The 15,924-nt window shown below is 42.5% G+C and overlaps 1 protein-coding gene across 1 annotated transcript in view; it reads left to right on the top strand.

Moving 5' to 3' along the window:
- Nucleotides 1–12,861: 12,861 nt before the first annotated feature.
- Nucleotides 12,862–15,924, top strand: part of RAB11FIP2 (RAB11 family interacting protein 2) — a 35,650-nt gene continuing 32,587 nt past the window's right edge. The window contains exon 1 of the mRNA XM_080597091.1: nucleotides 12,862–13,456. Coding sequence (XP_080453217.1) covers nucleotides 13,104–13,456 — 353 coding nt within the window. The 5' untranslated portion in view covers nucleotides 12,862–13,103. The remainder of the gene's footprint in view (nucleotides 13,457–15,924) is intronic.

The following is a 15,924-nucleotide window of genomic DNA, read 5'->3' as shown; positions in this document are numbered from 1 at the left end:
CTCTACCACCATGAGCAAGGACGCAGACTCTGTCTCACACAAGTCATGAAACAAGTTTTTGTTGTATCACAGCAGGTAAGCTTATTTTATGCAGCTATTGAAGGAGATAACAGCTGTTACAAAAAAGGTGGCAGGCATGTAAAACAAAAACTAAAGTCTTGAACAAATGGAGCTTTATAAGACCCAGGCAGAACTCAAACAAATGTTCAATGAAAGTCACTTTTATGGCTTTACTTTGGTTTATCGCAAGGCAGTAATAAATGTGTCTCATTAAAAGCCAGTAAAAGAACACCACCTACACCACCAATTGCTGTAACTGCAGATATAGCAGATCTGGAATAGTTACCTAAAGACCCTCATTTCCTAGCATTTAATGCTTCCCTGTCCGTATAAACTAGCCTTCTATGGATTTAAGGACTGTTGGATGCTAAAAGCAGCAGCTGTTGCTGGGAAAATGACACTTTCAAAGTTCTGTTTCTTTCTCAAGGTGAATGTAGAGGGAGGTTGAGTGAACATGTAGGTCTTAGTGGCTAAAAAATCTCGCCGGAGGAGAGTGCCAACAGAAAGACAAGCAATTCCCCCATTCTGGGTAGAGCATAAATGTTTTGCCTCAGCTTTATTGCTCAGCGGGTCAAATTCGTTCCTGGTGAAATGGCAGTTCCCATGGTGAAGCCACAAGGAAATTCTGAAACCTTCTGGCACCTGTCAAGGGATGGGGATGTGAAAGCGGGGGGAGGAACTGGCATGTAGAAGCTGGGATTAAGGGTGGGAGCCACCACATAAAAGGTTATTCTTGTTCAAGTTGTTAGAACTTTTTTATTGCGTAGAATTTACATACATGCTTATTAAGTGGTTTAAAAAAGAAGCCTGACAGATATTAAACAGCATGCCACACTCTTTATGCTGCTGCCATACAGATGTGTCCAAAGCATAAACAGACTTACATTCAGCACTCGATTGCTCTATGGGAGAGTATCTTTCTAGCAATCTTCTCCAAACTTTTCAGGACAATTAGCTTGAGAATTGGAAACTTTTTTTTTCCCCTAATTTGATCCTTTGCTTGATCTCTCACTGCTTTCCAATTATGAAGAGAAAATATATAGCAAGTGTTTTAATGCCCTAGATTGAATTTCCTAAACGTAAGCTAGCAGCAGAATTACTGGGCTGGGGATTCTGGCACAAGAAGTACAGCTGTGTGTGAGCTGGTGGGAAAACTACTGGAATATCATGACTAGTCTTGGTGTTCACACTTCAAAGAAGGCATGGAAAATTGAAAATAGATCAGAAAAGAATGATTTCAAGATCTGGAATATCTGCCTTGTAGGGATCGATGTATGCAGCCTAATCTGTTTACTTTATCAAAAGAAAGGTTAAGAGACTTGATTATGACATATTAATATCTATCTACATGTGGAGAAGATTTGTAATGGCTCTGAAACTTAGCATGTAGAAGTGCATCAAGGCCTAGAAGCTGAACATGGACAAATTCAGGTTATAGATAAAGAAGACAGGATTAACAGTGAGGTTAACTATTCATCAGGAAAATTTCTACAAAAGGATCATGGGTTCCTCATCACAGACGATTTTAGGTCAAGGCTGGATAGCTCTTTGATGTAAGGAGAAACACTGTGCTTGACCTATGAACTGGGCTGGGCCCAGGATTTCCAGGTGAGGCATTGTGGCCAGGAAAGGTTTGTTAATCATGGTGATCTCCATGACCAAGGATGTGTGGGGGTCAGTCCAGTCTTACCCAGTTGAACTCGCTGGCAAAATCAAAGCCAGTATATGAACCACATTGAAACCTACGTCCCAAATGGTCCCCTCTTCACAACAAGGCCGACACTCTGGGAAGCTCTGTCACCAGTGCCTAACGTGGTCCACAGCACTAAGAACTTTCCCTCCTGATGCCCTCCATGCCTGGACTGCCCTCAAAGGGGAACAGACCCAGTAGGCATCCTCAGCTCTTGAGTACACTCTCCAAAGTGATGGACTGTCCAACAGGAAGAGCACATGCATAACTTAAAGTTTATCACCCGACATTTTGTTTTTAGAATGTTTAATCTGTGAGGATCCTTCCTTAAAGATTCATCTATGATGAGATGTTACATGCTTACACTGAGAATAAGTAAACAGTAATCATTCTGTTCCTGTTCTCCTCATACCTTATCCAAACCATATTCAAAAATTCAAAAGTGAAATTATTTTTGAAAGTATTTTGAGGCTTATAAAATAGTCATGCTATTGGTAAAATCTTTTTTAAATGCATGGGCCTGCATTATCTAAATATTTTTGCATTTGTCATCTGTTACCTCAACTTATATTTCTGTAGAAAATATAAAAATGGAGCCAGGTGATCTGCTTCTTTCAATTCCACTGATGCCATGCACCACCCAACTGCTCTAATCCTTCTTCTACCTTTCCATCTCTTTTCTCTCACAGACTCATAATTGTCAGGCTTGCCACTGGATAGAAAAGTCTGGAAAAATGTCTTCTTTGGGAGCACATGCTAGATACTTAAATGTTGAAGCAAATCTGTGATTTAAGCAATTTCAGGGATGAACCTGGAAAGTAGTATCTTGGCTGTGAAGATATTTAAGTTTTCTTGCGTAAGGATTATTTTCACAGTAACGTTAGGCTCTATGCATTATCATGCCACTCAAATCCAACAGAGGTGCAATTACTAATGCTTTATCTAAAACTTTCTGTGACCTCTTGGTCTTTTCCCTAGGAATGTAAGGACCCAGGTAGTGGCAGGACACTGTACAAAATCCAGATGAGATAAATGAGTCAGCTGGAACATCTGATGGCCAAAATGAAGCGTTTAATTATACAGTCTTTTCTAGCACTGCAAATGAAGGTAAACGTGCTGTTGTAGTAATATGGGTTAGAGAAAAAATGAGTTTGAGCAGAAGCAAAGAAACAAAGGAGAAGCTGAAGGAAAACAAAATATGGAGATGATTTAAAATCACTTATGAGACCTGTGCCTGCTAATGCATTTTTTCAAATGATTATGACCTACATAAAATACATTCAGACATCTTCTTCTCATTAGAAATACTGAGTTGAAAAATATATAACCAGTATCCCAGTGTGTTTCTCTTACATGAGCTTTGAACCACAGTTACAAAGTTGCATCCAACACTAGAATGCCTTAACATCATATGTTGCTGGATGATGAGACATCTGTGTTCTTATATGGACAATCCTATTTACTCCAACATCAGTGAGAGTGTTTCTAGAGAACAGTTGCTGATGTGTTAGCATGGTTCTTATTTTTCTATTGAGACTGATGTGCTTCATCTTTGATTTCATATTTTTCCAACAGATGGAGTTTTACTTGTATTCATCACATTTTCACAGTTAGATAGAAGGTTCTGTCAAATATAAATGGGAAAAGGGAGCACCACTGGCTTAAGCCATGAAGATACAGTGAAAAGCTTAAGGCAAAGGTAAGGAAGCATATCACTTGCTAACACAAGGTCCATTCAAAGTGGTGGATGAAGAAGCTCAGAGGGTGGCCCCTGGATTCTAACGCTGTTCATGATGACTTCATTAGCGAGGCTCAACCAGTTATAGCTCCAATGACAAACTTTCATGGAAATTCCTGTATTAGAAACAAAGAAGGAAGCACAAAAGACAAAGGTATATATCCAGCAAAAGATTGTAACACAAGGTAACTGTTTTCATTTTTATTTACTCCAACAAGAACTAAGTCTGACTGCACGGCTCTGCTTTCAGACAGAGGTAAATTCACTGAGCACATCTCTAACGCAATAGTGAACACAACTGACAGAGCAGACTCAGGAGACTTCTAGTGTAGGGGAGAAGGCTTCAGAGCTGCAAATACTAATCAGAAGCTAAGTTCTGCTCTCAGTCACACTGGAGAAAGTTCAAAATAATTACCCCACTGACTTCAGTGGAGTGATCCTAGATTTATATTACTGTAAATGACAGCAAAAATTGGACCCAATGTACAAATAATTTATCTAAGGCCCTAAGTATAGTTGCACAATTCAATCTGTAAATAACGCCACTAACGCGCATATGGCTAATTTACATCTAGACTATGAGAACTTATCCAGTGCTGATTTCCAGGATGCTTGAAGCACTAGGCAGTGCCAAAATAAATTTGCAGTATTCCCATAGCCCTCGCAATCCTTCCAACTTTTGGTGTTGGGAAGATGCAGTACAGATATCTTGGAAAAGTCAAATTTTATCTGTTATATGTCTGGGTATTGGATAATTCTTACAAAAAAAAAATAGCATAGAAGGCTGTCAAGCAGCACTCTATGTCTATTTGCATGAGCTCTGTAAGCTCTCTTCTCTCAATAAGTTGTTTTTATCTAATTTGTCTCTTACTGGGAGCAGAATTTTAGGAGCAGCTTGAGTTTTCTAAGAATAAACCATGCTTCAAAGAAAAGAGGGTTGTAAGCAACATTGGAGAAGAGTGCTTGGAGTACATACATTTAATGCACATAAAACTTAACTACAGCAATTTAATTCAGATTCCTTCTCTAATCACATATTTATATTAAGACCATGCTGAAGCCAAATTGAAATTTATATTGCTAGATGTCAATGATGATATAAAATCTGAACTATTCATCAACACAGCAAGCGAAAAAAACTCTCCCAAAATGCCAAATATCGTTCTGAGATTTATACCAGCTCTGTGACATGGGGTGAAGAGTTAGAAAATCCATGTCTTGGTTTATCAGGACTTGAAAAGGATTCATGTTAAGTTAAAGTCTAACAAATACATAAAATTTCCTTCCTTCCTAAAACATTTTATGCTATGGCTATGTTATTTTATTTTACTTTTATTTTATTATTATTACTACTATTTTCCCCCCTTGTATCATCAGGGAATAAGGATTCTCCTGTTACCAACACATCGGAGGTGTTGAGACCCTGCAGTTAACTGCAGATTAATCACGGCTGACTCAGTGGTGCAGGTGGATTCCATTAGACCCTTCAACAACAGAAGAGACATGGGGTAGGCCTCTGGTAGGAGAAAATCTCTGGGAAGAAACTTTGGGGGCAGCTAAGTCTGGGAAAAAGACTTGGGAATGAGGAGGAAGTTTAGGTGTGTTTTAGTTAAGAAGACCAAACTTTAAGAAGAAAGGCTGTTTTCACTCTTTCGAGCAGCACATGGTTTCTGCTTTAAGGTGGGTAGATACTTCACCATCTTGCTGTAACTGCAAGCTTAGTACACAAAGCAACGTTGGAATTTAATGTATCTGCAAATAAGTTACTTTTACCTGGTCTCAGGTGGCAGCCTATCAATGTTGAACGTTTAGGTCTTGTAAACAAGGGGAAAGAAGTTGAGAAGGTCAGAACTCCAGTTATTAAAAACTTTTTTGGGGACGTAATTTTATGGTATTTGCTGAGGTTTTCCTTGAGAGTTGATAACTTTGGGATAATTTCTGAGGTAATGGTCTCTGAGATCCTTGGAGAACTATAAAGAGAGAATAAATGTATGATATATTTAAACCCAGAAAAAATACTTCTAAAGAAACCTCATACTCGGACAATGGTAAAAATCTATTCTTTTTTTTTTTTTCTTCTTTTCTAATTCAATGGGAAACCAGAAAGGTCATAATTTTCAAGTCATTTATTTATACTGCTAACACTTCTTAGTTCATGTCAAGTGCAAAAAAAAAAACGATTATTCTCTATAGAGAGGGCAAAATTATCCGTGACTCTCCTTATGTTATTTAAGTCCAGTTCCAATGCATGGAAGTTGTTTGCAACCCTCAAGCATTAGATATGTACTGCAAACAAGAAAAGAATGTGCAGATTTAGGTCTGAAAATAGATATCACACAGGCAATTTCTATTTCTAATGTAATTCTTTAGATTGAGCCTCAGTTTGTGTTTCTGTCTCTTTTAAATTGGGTGCTTCCCTAAGGGTTCACTTGGAGGTTTCCATTACATTTTAGGAGAACCAAAGAGAAATCTGGATCCAGCTCTCAGGGGCTGCATGTGCCTGGTGCCATCCCATGTGGAGGTCTGCCTGAAGGCAATGTGAATCCTCCCAGGTCTCGGGCAAAGCCGTGGCCTTTTGGTGTGCCTGAGGTATCCTGTGGGTATTTTACGTTAGAAGTGCATGGGGAGTTTGCACAATTGGGATGCTTTGACAGAAAAAACAGAATGATTTGCCTGCCTATGGCTTATGGTAAAGCTGCTGAGAGCTAGGTGTCTCCATGGTTTTATAAAACTGAACTGAAGTCTAACGCAGACACCTGACTAACATCTTGAGACACAGGCAGTTTGGGTCAAATCTGGATGACTGGCAAGTTTAATTATAGCATTTGATGATTGTTTTACAGCATTTAAGCCTCTTTGAACTTCACAATGGATGACAGTGTTGAAAGGCTGTGAAAGAAGTTCAACGAAAAATGAACAAAAAAGATGATGGTTCCAACATTTTTAGTATTACCTGGTGTTTATTTGAAGTCCGATATTTTACATATTCTAGTGTAACTGTGACTCCAGATTTCTGGTTGAAAAGTACCAGATTTCAATTAAAACAAAGGACAATTCAATGTGCATTTGCCTATTTTAATCCTTCACCCTTTCTTTATGCACGCTTTTCCTTTGCTATTTGTCGTGCCATCCTTCGTGTACCAGTGAAGAATGAGGCAGGGAAGACCGAAGCTACATCCTAAGCAAAGAGGAGGAAAAACCCATACCTGGTGATAGAGGAGAAAGGCACAGAAGAAATGACAGTGGCAGTACCTGAGAGCTTCAAACCAGCAAGAAAGTGTGTGTATGGCTGTTGAGAGCTATAGGAAGATTCAGCCTACTGTTGAGGCCAAAGGCTGCTGGAGGATGAGATCTGAAGAGACACAGGCCATAAGAGGGAAGGTGAAAAGTAAAAGGGACCATGCCAAGCGGGACATTGCCTAGCTCATCCAGCCTAAGAAAACCAAGAATCGCTATTCTTGGGGATGCAGCATTTGGGTTCAGACCAGAAACACAATGAATATGTTCACCTAGCTTTTAATATTTCAATCAAAATACATTCAGCTTAAGGATTTATTTTTTTTTCTCAAACCAAGAGAGCAGACAGAAACAGTAGCATGAGAAAAACTTTCCAATTCACTGTGGTGGGTTTGAGCCCAGCAATCTGATTTCTGCAATCAATTAATTCTACTGAATTCCTGAAGAAGTCAGTAATTGAAACAATAACAAAAGCTAAGATAAAGTTAACAAACAACTGTGTTCGGTCTCAAAAATTTGCATAGTCTCTCCAGTAAATGTGTAATCTGGACAGTTGCAACAGCTACTGAAAGTTAGTCGGCTAGGCTGAAAGCAGGAGCTTGCTGCATGTCTAGACAAAACCAGCCTGTACCTCACAACTGCATAATGTTCAAAACAAACACATCACCCAAGATCTGCCAACAAAGAATCATTCAGCAAATAATCTCAAAGAAGAGAGAGCATTTAAAAAAAAAAAAAAAGGCAAAAAGCTTCCAAGCTTCCTACTTCATAAATAGAAGTCGGGGAGAAATTAAATCACCAGATTATCTGCTCCAGTTTACCACTGTAAACTGCTCTGATCCTCTTTAGCAAGTATGCAGCTGGAAATGAAAAGCAGAGGATCGAACAGCCTCGGAGCAGAGTAGGCTAAAAGATTTTCTTGCCTTTCTTGTGCAAGGGCAGCCAGAATATCAAGACTGATGTTTAATCAGATGTACCATTGGCTCAGTAATGAGAGTGGAGAGGGAATTTCAAATTACTGAAACTGACAAAAATCCACCGTAATTCTTGGAATACCCTTTTTTTTAAAAATAAAAACATAAAAATTTAAAAAGTTGATCTTTTGGGCCAGAAATGCCTGGAAGAATGTGTAATAGAGATAGATGGCACACATGAGGATTAAGGTTCCATGCTAAATATGCTGTAGATATCCACTGTTGTTCTGTGATAATCGCTTTTTAAACTCTCTCATCATTGTACCTTGTTTTCTGTCCAAGTCCATTTATTGTGAGGATATTCAATCATGTCTTTTCTTCCAGTTCTTTTTTAAAGATTTTTGAGCTTAAAATGTTACACTTGGAGCTTGCATTCAAAAGTATCTCCCTTGAGAGCTACATCGTGTTAAAAATGATTTGGCCTCCAGGAAGCCTGGTAGCTCTTGTATCCTTCTCTGCCTTGTCCTTCTCCCCTAACTCCCTCTACCCATGGAGGGCTGCAGGAAGACAGCTGAGAAAAGCAAGGCCAGACCTCTTGCTGCTGAGGAAAAGTCATCAAAGCTAGAACCTCTGCTCTCAGAAAGGCTTCTATGGTTCTGATTTGCACTATTTGTCCTGTCCTGGCTGCTCCTGCACCTCCTCTTTTTGAGGCAACGCCCCTTCTCTCATGTTCAGTCCACTTTGTAATTCCTTCCTAAATAAACCACTCAAAATAAACAGCTTTTTATGACTAAGATGCATTTTAGTGACATGAGCTAACTAGAAGAAGGAACGTGATGACCTTGACACATAAAAAGATGAGTGCTTTTCACGAGCAAGCATGAATTGCAGATCTTGCCAAAAACACAGCCTAAGGAAAACGCCTCTCTTTACCCAAGAGACATTTGAGTTTTAATTATCTCTTCCAGAGTCCCAGGACTTTCCTTCTCCTGTATCTATTTTTGTCTGCTTATTCTAATCAGCAAAGAGACAGTGACAAGAGAATTTATCCATCACCCCTCAGCTTCATGGTATCCTTCCCCACATGAACTGTTGTTTGGTTAGTGCCTGCTTCAAATTCAGGCAGAAAAAATGGTTTCTCAAAGATTAGTCATCCTCATTAGCATTCCCACTGTACTGCTAAGGCAACATATTTAATCTTAATGACCACTGATATTCCTGCACTGTTTGTCCTGCACCCACAATGCTTGGTCTCAACATGGAGGAAAAGCAAAAGTGAAGGAACATTACAGTCTTGTCACCACAGCAGTGCACAGAAAACAAAATGGACTTTTCTAGTGTGATACTTGCTGAACCATGGACGGGGATGAGCAAAACCTACAGTGCATGCAGCCACTGAGTGGTGGCGGTGGTTTAGTAAATGGGAATCTGAGTCGTTTCTGGATTAATGCTCTAACATAGTGTCAGGGGATGCTGTGTTGCTGGAGATATCATTATTTAACTGAGATGTTTTGTCATTTATATTGCACGTTACATTCAAGAAGACAATGTCCCTATTCCAAAGAGGATGGAATCAAAAGGCTGGATTGCAGCTTGACCCTGGAGGGCTATAAGAGGGAATAAATTATATCTGGTGCACCTTTGAACAAAATTCACTCTAATTCACGGGAGTGGGTGAGCCGAGAGGTCCCCACTGCCTGCTCCGCCAGATGAACAGAGAGAGGGAGAGCAATGACAGGGAGAAAGGCTCCCCTCTGTTCTTCTCACATGCCAGGTTATGGACAAAGAGAAGAGGACTAATAATCTGTCACTGACTTTTAAATCAGGAACAGCAGACTGTGTATTGTGTTGGTATATTTTAGGCCGAGTTACAAAAGTTCCTTCACCTTCCCCTGTTCAGCTGCAAACATATGTATTCAAGCTAGTCCCAATTTAGAAAGGCACGATAAGATGAAATAATAGAATACCAATAAAATTCAAGGAAAAAGCACAAATCCTGCCCGCTGTAAGAGTTCATAAAACTTTTTCTATGACACAGCATGCAAGACGTGATTTCTGACTTAAATTTCTGATTAAATAAATACGTTCTGCCTACCTAAAATTCATTTCTTGTTTTCATTTGATAATTGCATCATGCTTGGTTTAGATTTGATGCAATGAAGAATATTCCATTAAAACAGAAGTTGTATGTGGTAAAATTCGTTTAAAAAATAATGTGATTTACATATGTTTTACTGGTTCCCCAGTGTTTTTTCCCCATGACCTCAGTCTCCTGCAGAACACTTTTATCATCATCCTTCCTCACTCTCCCAGCCATTTGTCTGAAATACTGCTACACCATCCCCAAGCACAGCAATTCAGCCTGGGAACTTTGTTAACAACTTATTGTGACACGTTTTGGAAAGAAACCTAAGGATCTTAGGGACACTGGCAGCTGGAGAGGAGGGCAAGCAATTTCCAGGTGAGGGGTGAAGGTGATTTATCCCAAAGAGTTGATGTGCAGCCTTAATTTGATCAATGGTATCTCATTGTCATGGTTTCAGCTGGATAGAATTGATTTTCTTCATAGTGGCTGGTATGTTGTTTTTAAGTTAGGAAAAAAATAATGTTGATAACACACTGATATTTTAGTTGTTGCTGAGCAGTGCTTACAAAGCAGGTAGACCTTTGAAGGGACTGTGGCTCATGGAAAAGGCCATGCTGGAGCAGGTACCCCTCTAAAGGACTGTGGCCAATGCCTAAGTCCAGGCTGGAGCAGGGGCGACGGGAGGAATTCTTTGCAATTTTAAACCCTGTAGTCTGATCCGAAGGGACCAAGGGTGGAGATTTTGATGGATAAATCTTTAAATTATTGTAACTCTGAGTTGCATGTTCTGGGAAGTCCTATAGCAGGAACCACTTGAAATGTTGGAGGATGAGCCTCACAAGCAGCGGAGCAAGTGACCTGACCCGAGATGGCTTTGGTGACCAGTAATTCCACACAACATACTGCTTCTCCTGTCTTGAGCAACTACCATAACAGATAAAAGATAAGTCATGGACTAAAAAAATTCCTTGGATATTTTATGGACATTTCACAGGGGTGGTCTACAGACTAAGGGAATATCAGTGTATTAATTGAAGAGTCGTGATTAATGAGGATTTATAGGAAAGTGTGGGACCTGAGCATGGCTTAAGTGGTATGGAATAATGGGTGGATATTGTCTTTTTATTTATTTATTTTTTTTTTCTGGGATAGAGTTAATTTTCTTTGTAGAGGCTCAAATGAAGTTGTATTTTGGATTTTTGATGAAAATAGTGGTGATAACACACCGATGCTTAGTTGTTGCACAGCAGTGCTTACACAGAGGCAAGGACTTTCTGCACGGCCAGCCTTGGGCTGGGGGTGCACCAGGAGCTGAGAGGGGACACGGCCAGGACAGCTGGCCCAGGCTGGCCAAAGGGATGTCCCATACCTTATGGCATCATGCTCAGCAATAACAGCAGGGGTAAAGGAGGAGGAAGTGGGGGACATTTGGAGCGATGACGTTTGTCTTCCCTTGAAACCATTATGTGTGATGAGGTCTGCTTTCCTTGAAGTGGCTGAATGTGCCTGCTGATGGGAAGTAGTGAATGAATTCCTTGTTTTGCTTTGCTTGTGCACAGCTTTTGCTTTACTGAGTACACTGTCTTTATCCTCAACGCATGAGTTCCGCACTTTTGCCTTTCTGATTCTCTCCCCATCCCACTTGGGGAGAGTGAGTGAGGGGCTGTGTGGTACTGAGCTGCCTGCTGGGTTAAACCACAACACTCACCAATACCAAACCAAGGCAGATAATTGTAGCATTCATACTCTTCAAGAAACGCTACCCTAGCTAACTCATTTACATGCTTTTGTCTAAGTATGATCCCAAGAAATGTTCTGAAGTTATCATTTCCAACTGGACTATCTTCCAACAAGAACAAAAAGCAGATATGATGAGGAAGAGGAACTACATGCCAGTACTGTATTAATTATCAGAGCGTGCAGACAAACATCCAGTTCACAGTCAAAACTTAAGGGTCATCCAAGTAGTTATTTAAACTGTTAGAGATAACATGAGCCTAGGCTCGGCTTGTAAAGGGAAACTAATGACTGTGTGCAGACCAGCGATCCCCAACCTTTTCTGACCCTGGACAATAACTCGCTCAGCGTTATGTGTTGTGGGCAACATCATACTTTACTCTCCCTAATGGCCTTCAATTTTAGCTTTTTAATTTCCTGTAGCTCAGAGCAGCAGGAGAAGGTCTCCCAAGCTTTTGTTGCTCACTAACCTGTGGGCCACAGGCTGGGGACTCGTGAGTGAGGGGTGGTGGATGAAGTATTATCTGACTGGGCTGCTGATATCTCTGCTTGCTGTGGTTTACATGGGTGGGATACAGACCATACAGACCCTGGCAACCAATATTGGGGGGGGGGGCTTCTGTTTTTTGCAGAAGTGAAGTTAATGCCTGTGACTCTGCTTACAGGTGCATGTGCACAAACACCCGTTGACTCCAGGTGTGTAACATCAACAAAACTGTGCCCTCAAAACGTCTGCCAGCTATCTTTGCTTCCTCATTTAAGTTAAATACACTTGTCAGGGTGGGGTAGGAAAAAAATTAAGAAGCCAAAAGTTCCAGGATTTCCCCAAGCAGCCTGCAGCAGGACAAGCCGGGCTGGGGCCGGCCTGCGAGCCCGTTCCTCTTCGGACCCCCGTGAGGAGCCTTCCCCGGGCTGATGCAGGTGAACTGCCCCCGGCCCCACAGCCGGGCGCCCGGGCGGCACCGGGCCCGGCCCCCCGCTCCTCTCAGCCCGGCCACGGCCGGCGGGGAAGGAGAAGGAGAAGGGGAGGCACCGCCCGGCTGTGGCGGTGGCGGCGGCTGGGAGGGGGCGAACCCTGCCCTCTGCCCTCTGACCGCCGCCGCCGCCGGCAGCATGGGGAAGGCGGAAGCGGCGGAGCCGGCCCGCCAGGCCCGTCAGGCCGGGGGGAGCGCGGCGAGAGGCTGAGGCGGCGGCGGGGCAGCGCCGGCCCGGCCCCGCGGCTCTGCCCGCCGCCCTCAGGCAGCACCGAGACCGTAAGGGGCCGGGGGAGGCCTGCGGGGGCTCCGCGCCGCGGCTGAGCCCGGCCCGGGCGAGGGGGGCTGAGGCGGGCCCGGGGCCGGGGGATGCCCTGCGGGCGGCGGGGCCGGCCGGGAGCGGGCGGGCGGGGAGCCGGGCCCCGGGCAGCGCCGGGCGGCCCCGGGAGAAGCTGGGGGCCGTGGACGGGAGGGAGAGGTGTCGGCGGGCCGAGGGGACGGGAATAGGGAGAGCGGGAGCCGGTAGGGCGTAGGATGGAGCCGCCGGTAGGGCTGCCGGGGGCCGGTCAGTGGCAGCCGTAGGCAGAAGTGCCGGGGGAAGAGCGCCCTGAGGCTGACAGGTGTCCCCGCTGTAAGTGCCCTGGACTCGGGTATTGCTGCTTCAAAGATGATGCTGGCAGAGCAAGCCCAGAAGTGGTTCCCAACTCACGTGCAAGTCACGGTTCTTCAAGCCAAAGGTCTGAAGCCCAAAGGCAAAGGTGGCACCAACGACGCTTACACTATCATACAGCTGGGCAAGGAGAAGTACTCCACCTCGGTAGCCGAGAAGACCCTGGATCCAGTATGGAAAGAGGAGGCCTCTTTCGAGCTGCCCGGATTACTCATGCAGGAGAACCCAGAAAGATACATCCTGTACCTGATTGTCATGCACAGGTCGCTGGTGGGGCTGGACAAGTTTTTGGGCCAGGTGGCAATCAGTCTGAACGATATATTTGAGGACAAGCAAAGGAGGAAAACAGAGTAAGTGACAGTTGTTTGTTTTTGTTTGTTTTCTCGTTATAACTTGTATTCCTTGTATGCATGCACTTTGGAGGGGGGATGGGAAATAGCCTTGTGATTAAGGAATTTTGAAATGAAATTAGGGCATTTCTTTCTTCTCTGGTGTGTTGAAAGCCCCAGGCATATACAGTTATGTCATTGGGGACTGACCTCTTCCAAAGAGAAGTTTACTGAAATCATAGTGGTCACCCAGTGCAGGGCAGGGCTGTCAATAACATTAACACTTTGTGACAGATTATTGTGTGCAACATGAGCTCATTACAGTCTGTTTTTCTAATGATTTCTTTTTTTGTTCTGCTAAAGGCAGTATCCCCATTCAGCTTGTACCTGTTTGAACCATGTATGAGACTCAGGCTCTGTTGAAGCCTGGTGTCATTCCCTCTAAAAATGTTTTTCTTCAATCGCTGCAACCAAGTGTCTTTAAATATTTTATATTTATGTTTTAGTGGTCAATGAACTGTGACTTAATGAAGGCTTCCCACAGCAGTATGGTAGTTTTCTGATCCTGATTAGTCTTAGGCCACGATCCTGCAAGCAGGCCTCTACAGAGAAGACAGAAGAGAAATTTCTGCCATTGTAGTAGCCTCCATCATTACCTACAGAATACTTTTCAAGTAAAAATGTTGTTTGCCAGCAAATTCAGTCACTAGAATGCAAAAAATAAAAATATAATTTAAAAAAAAGCATCACAGCAATTTATTAGACTGAGCAGTAAACGTATCTAACTTGTTCTTGTGAGTCTGTTTTTTAGCTAAACTAGTAAAATTGTTAGCAACTCTGGGGGGGGAATGGTTGCACAAAGATGTCTGGTGCCAGTGTGATTTATCCTCCAAAGGGTATGGGAATAACTGTATAGGTGTAAGGGTACTGCTAGCATGCTTGTGACTATATTATTTATGTCTGGTTTAGCTAGATTTGTCCCACAGAAGGTGTACAAGAACAGCATGGAGAGACCTCTAAGCAAGCTGTGAGTGGTCAAAGATGTTCTGCAGCAGTTAAGAAGTTCCTGCCCCAGATGTCTTTCTTCCTTCATCTCTCATCAGTAGAGTAGAAAGGAACCTGTGCCCAAACCTCAGCTGGTAAAACCAACGTTAGGCATTTTTACTGTTAGAGGTATTTCTTCTGCTAGAGGTGGTGGTTTATGGTGAGATGGTGGACTTTGCATCAGTGACTAAGACTCTGGCATCGTTTATCTTTTGCTGACTGTGCTGTGGAGGCGTCAACCTCCAGCAGAGTCGGAGCAGACAGTTGGAGGCGGCAGTCAGTGCAGCAACACTAGCCAGATCTTGTTGATCAGAGCCTGAAAACCATCTCAAAACCTGGTTCTGCTTATGTGGAGTGGTGGTTGAGGTTGAAGGAGCACCAAAGACAGGTCAAAGCTGTCTTTGCTTTGTGTTGTGTTTTTTTTTTTCTTTTAACTGAATTTTTAACAAAACAGTATGTTCCCTAACCATATAACAGGGAACAACATGTCCATAAAGAATCTCTTGTGGGTCTGTAGTGCAAAGTAATACACCTTTTAATTGCTTATCTTAAAAAGATAGGGCAAACCAGTAGCGGTACAGTTATCTTTTTGCAATACATGTTAATGCCTCTAGCCCTAGGGTCTTAATTTCTGTTTACACTTGGTTCAAAAAGTTTCAGTGCTCTTCAGACATGGATCTTAAATATTCTTTTAATCATCAGCCATAATTATCTTGGAAGTCAGTAGACAACTGCTTTAGGTTAAACACCTAGCTGCTCTGCAAGAAAAAGGTGAATGAATGACGTAAAAGTGCTACTAAATGTGAAAACTTTGTCAAACTAGATAAAAATATGTATTCACGAACTGTAGGAAAATATGTAAATTATTCATGTATTACTGTGAATAAGAAAACCTATTTCCCTTTGGGGATCCAGACACTTCTGCATTAATTTTAGTAAAAATAGTGTTGGAGTGTTAAAAAATTATCTCAAGAATTTGTAACTGGCGAAATTAACATAGTCCTTGTCAGTTCAATAAATATTCAGATCCTGCCAGTACTTTTTACATGAAGTTGTGCTTAGCCTGGTTTCATATGTGTTCGTTGTTCTTTCATTTCTTTCTCTGAAGTGTGAGAGAAGAACTCCTGCTACGTAAATGTGCAGCGATGCTTCCCCAGACCACCACTGAAAACGCGAGGGCTCCCGAGAGCGCTCCGCGCTGCCTGCGAGCTATGCTTCACCAGACAGGGGACCGTTGGGAAACTTTTACAAACAGCCTAAGTCCTGTTTTCAGGAGTTACTTGAGCATTTAAGATTGCAGATCTTATTAGAAGCTGATGGGTGTTAGGCTTCTAGAGCCTAACAGCCCTACTTGTAAAAGTCTCGCGTGTAAAAGCGCGGCTAGATGGTTGCTTGGAGTTTTGGCAGCACGTGCTCTCTGACTGCTGATTTAAACTCTTACGAGG

This window comes from Anser brachyrhynchus, assembly GCF_964034855.1.
Source record: "Anser brachyrhynchus genome assembly, chromosome: 6".
In the NCBI taxonomy this organism is placed as follows: Eukaryota; Metazoa; Chordata; class Aves; order Anseriformes; family Anatidae; genus Anser; species Anser brachyrhynchus.
This window is presented reverse-complemented; position numbering and strand designations above follow the sequence as displayed.